Consider the following 3,533-nt stretch of genomic DNA (forward strand, 5'->3'; position numbering starts at 1 on the left):
CAGCGGGCGGGGCGGAGCCTGCGGACGGGGCGGGGCCAGCGGGCTGAGCAGCCAGCGGGCGGGGCGGAGCCTGTGGACGGGGCGGGGCCAGCGGGCTGAGCAGCCAGCGGGCGGGGCGGCGCCGCGCATGCGCGCCAGGGGCCGGGCGGCAGCCGCCCCCCGGTGCAGTCCAGCAGCTCCCAGGGCCCTGCCGACCCCTCCCAGCCCATCCCGGCGCACAGAGAGGGGAGGGGGCGAGGGGGTCTGAGGCTTTTATTTGAGTCTGCAGGGGGACCCCAACCATTGCGACCCTCCTGCACCCCCCTGCAGCACCTGCGTGTCGGGGGGGGGGTGGGGAGGGGGGTCCCAGGGGGGAGGCTGGGGGTCTCCTGGGGGCGTGGGAGAGGCATGACCCTGGGGGGGGAAGTCCCTGAAGTGCAAGGGGGGTCCCCACTTTGAGAAGTCCATGGAGATATTCGGGGGGGGGGGGAAGAGGCTGAGAGGGTCCCAAGGGGGGTGGGGGGGGGTCCCCTCAGTCTGCCTTGGTGCGTGGGCTGGGGGCTTTTGGACCCCCCCCGTAGTAGAGCAGCTGGGCCAGCAGCAGAGCGTTGCAGGCGGCAGAGGTGGCGAAGGTCAGCGCCAGGAGCAGGTCCCCGGTCTCCTGGGGGGCACAAAGAAAAGGGCTTGGGGGGCTCATGGGGGAGGAGAGAGGAGCTGGGGGGGGAAGGGGGGGTCTGGGGGAGCCTGTGAGGGGTTGGGGGAGAAAAAGGGGTTCGGGGGGTGGGGGCTGGGGGGAGAAAATAGGGGAGGGGGCTGGGGGCAGCTGCAAGGGGAAAGGGGAATTTTGAGGGGGTGTGGGGGAAGAAAAGCAGGGGGGGAAATGGGGGAGGGGTCTGTGGGGGAGAAATGGGGGTCTGGGGGATCCCTCACCTGCACAGAGGTGAAGACCCTGGCCAGGGCCCCCCCCAGCAGCAGCCCTGTGGTGATCCCCGAGAGCTGCCCTGTGTGGCCCTGCCGGTGATTGGCCACAGCCTGCAGCAGCTGGGGGCAACAAGGCACAAAGAGGGGGCTGCAGGGGGCTGGGGAGACCCCCAGAGACCCCTACAGCCACCCCCCGCCCCCTGTGCAGCCCTGCAGACCCCCAGACACCCCTAAGGATCCCCTATAGCCACCCCCACCCCCCACACACCACAGGGGTCCAACCCCCATAACCTTCTTTAAGGACCCCCCCCTATTCAGAGGGACTTTGCCCATCCACAGGGGCTCCCCCAACCCCCCCAACCCCCCCCCCAGGGCCCCCCCAGAACCCCCTCCTCACCCTGCTCAGCACCACCAGGGGCAGGTTCGCTGCCTGCAGCGCCGTGGGGACCGCCAGGGGGGTCAGGGGGGACAGCAGAGCCCCCAGGACCAGCACATAACTGCTGACCAGCAACAGCCCTGGGGGACCAACAGCACTTAGAGGGGGGGTCAGGGTGCAGCCCCCCCCCCCAACATAAAGCCCCCCCCCAGGAGCCCACCTTGCCTGCTGTGGCCCCCAAAGTGCTGGATGAGGAAGAGGAGGGTGAGGGTCTGCAGCAACAGGAACAGAGCCTCCCCCCAAGCACTGAAATGGAAGGGGAAAGGCTTTGAACACAGAGGTGTGGGAGCCCCCCCCCAACAGAACCCCCTTCAGCCCCATAAGTGACCCCCCCCCCCAGCCCCCCCCCAGCTCACAGGCTGCCAACCCCCCCCATGGATCCAGGCATCAGGACACCCAAGCGTCCCACTCCCCCAGGTGCCCCTTGGGGACCCCCCTGCCCCCCAAGGGTCCCTCCCTTAGCCAAGAGACCCCCAAATCCCACCCCCCAAGTCAAGGACACCAGGACACCTCCCCCCCCGCGCCCCTCCCATCTCCCCCCGTGCCCCCCCCGCACCTGAAGGGGAAGCCCCTGGCCCAGCCGTAGCTGACAGAGCCCCCCAGGGCCAGCAGCTCCAGCCCCAGGGAGGGGAGGCTGAGCCCAGCCCCACTGCGAGCCCCCCACACCTTCAGCAGCTGCGGCAGCTTCACTGGGGGGCACACAGAGTTAGCCCCCAGACCCAAAGGCACCCCCCCCAGACCCCCCCTTGAAACTCCCCCATCCAAAATGCACCCCCATTAATACCCGGGATGACCCCCAACCCCCCCACCTGACCCCCAAACACCCCCTGGGCCCAGAAGTACCCTTCCCAGACCCATAAACACCTCCCAGACCCCCACAGATACCCTTCCAGACCCCCAAACACCCCCCAGGTCCCCCATATCCCACCCCACAGCCACCCCCTTGCCCCCTCAGCCCTCCCCAGCCCCCTCATATCCCACCCCACACGCCCCCCAGATCCCACCCCACAGCCCCCCCTTGCCCCACAGCCCCCTCAGCCCCCCCATATCCCACCCCACAGCCCCCCCCTTGCTCCATAGCCCCCTCAGCCACCCCATATCCCCCCCCCCAGCCCCTCACCAATGAGGGACCCGGCCACGATGGCGTAGCCCAGCGCTTTACTGAGGAGGATCTTCAGGCACGGCACTGCGGGGCGGGAGCAAAACGGTACCGGGAGCGCCCAGGGCCCCTCGGGGCACACCCCCACCCCCCCAACTTCCGCCAGGATCAAAGATGGCGGCGCCCACCTCGCGGCCCTTCACCGGCGCCGCTTCTGCCCAGCCGCAGAGCGGCGACTACTGGCGCCCTCCCCACCGCTGCCCCGGCGCCTCCTCCCCGGTACCGTGCAGGAGGTGCAGGTTGAGGACGAGTTCGTCGAAGCAGCTCTCGGGGAGCAGCAGTGGCACCAGCAGCCCGCGCAGCGCCGCCATGGCGAGGCCTCCGCCGCCGCTTCCGGAGTCGCGGGGGCTGGGCTGTGATTGGCTGATAGGAGCAACCCCGCGGGTAGAGCGCATGCGCCGGCCCGCCCCCGCGCTGCTATTGGCTGCTGGCCGGTACCGCCAGGATTTACGCAATCGGCGGCACGAATCGCCCTGCGCTTACGCAATGTGCGAGGCGCGCTGTGGTTGCCCAACGCAATGTACGTACCCTGCGCGCTACGCAGAGTACGGAGCCTAGCGCTCTGTCTAGGCAATGTGCGCAGCCCCGTGCCCTGTGTTTACACAATCTGCGTATCCCAGCGCTCCTCGCTCGCTCACTCTGCATAAACTGCAGCTCTCCGCTCACGCAGGGTACCGGCGCTCTGCGTTTACGCACTGTGCGGAGCGCTTACGCACTTTACGCCCCTCGCCCCTTTACGCATTGTAGTCCCTGCGCTCATTCAGCCCTTTCACACCTCACGCACTCTGCGCTCTCCTCCTTTTGCGCGCCTCCCTCCTGCACGCACTTTACGCCTGCCGTGCTTTACGGCTCCCGCCTCGCCTGGCGGCTCCCGCGATGGCCGCCGCCGCCGCCGCCGCCGTCCGCCCGCTGTGCCGCGGGGCCGTGGCCCTCTGCGTCCTTTTTTACCTCCGGCTGCAGCGGGGCCGCCGCCTGCGGGAAGCCGCTCGCCGAGCCCGAACCATTCGCTGCCGCCTGGCCGGAGCCCGCACTCGCCGC

General features: G+C 69.5%; 1 protein-coding gene across 1 annotated transcript; it reads right to left on the reverse strand.

The window, feature by feature from the left end:
- Window positions 1-476: 476 nt before the first annotated feature.
- Window positions 477-2,826, reverse strand: MPDU1 (mannose-P-dolichol utilization defect 1). Its single transcript, XM_054173060.1, has 7 exons — window positions 2,719-2,826; window positions 2,457-2,522; window positions 1,893-2,025; window positions 1,497-1,582; window positions 1,298-1,416; window positions 910-1,020; window positions 477-640 (listed from the first exon to the last, which is right to left on the reverse strand). Exons 1-7 carry the CDS (start codon window positions 2,804-2,806, stop codon window positions 512-514), a joined length of 732 nt encoding a protein of 243 aa, XP_054029035.1. The 5' UTR covers window positions 2,807-2,826; the 3' UTR covers window positions 477-511.
- Between the last annotated feature and the right edge of the window lie 707 nt (window positions 2,827-3,533).

This window comes from Dryobates pubescens, chromosome 25, assembly GCF_014839835.1.
Source record: "Dryobates pubescens isolate bDryPub1 chromosome 25, bDryPub1.pri, whole genome shotgun sequence".
Lineage (NCBI taxonomy): Eukaryota > Metazoa > Chordata > Aves > Piciformes > Picidae > Dryobates > Dryobates pubescens.

Excerpts from the sequence above, each read along its gene's own strand:
- MPDU1 (XM_054173060.1), bottom strand. The coding sequence starts at position 2,806 with ATGGCGGCGCTGCGCGGGCTGCTGGTGCCACTGCTGCTCCCCGAGAGC. Across the intron at positions 1,021-1,297 it reads CCCTGGTGGTGCTGAGCAGG|CTGCTGCAGGCTGTGGCCAA; the intron begins GTGAGGAGGGGG and ends TGTTGCCCCCAG. Across the intron at positions 641-909 it reads GGGTCTTCACCTCTGTGCAG|GAGACCGGGGACCTGCTCCT; the intron begins GTGAGGGATCCC and ends TGTGCCCCCCAG.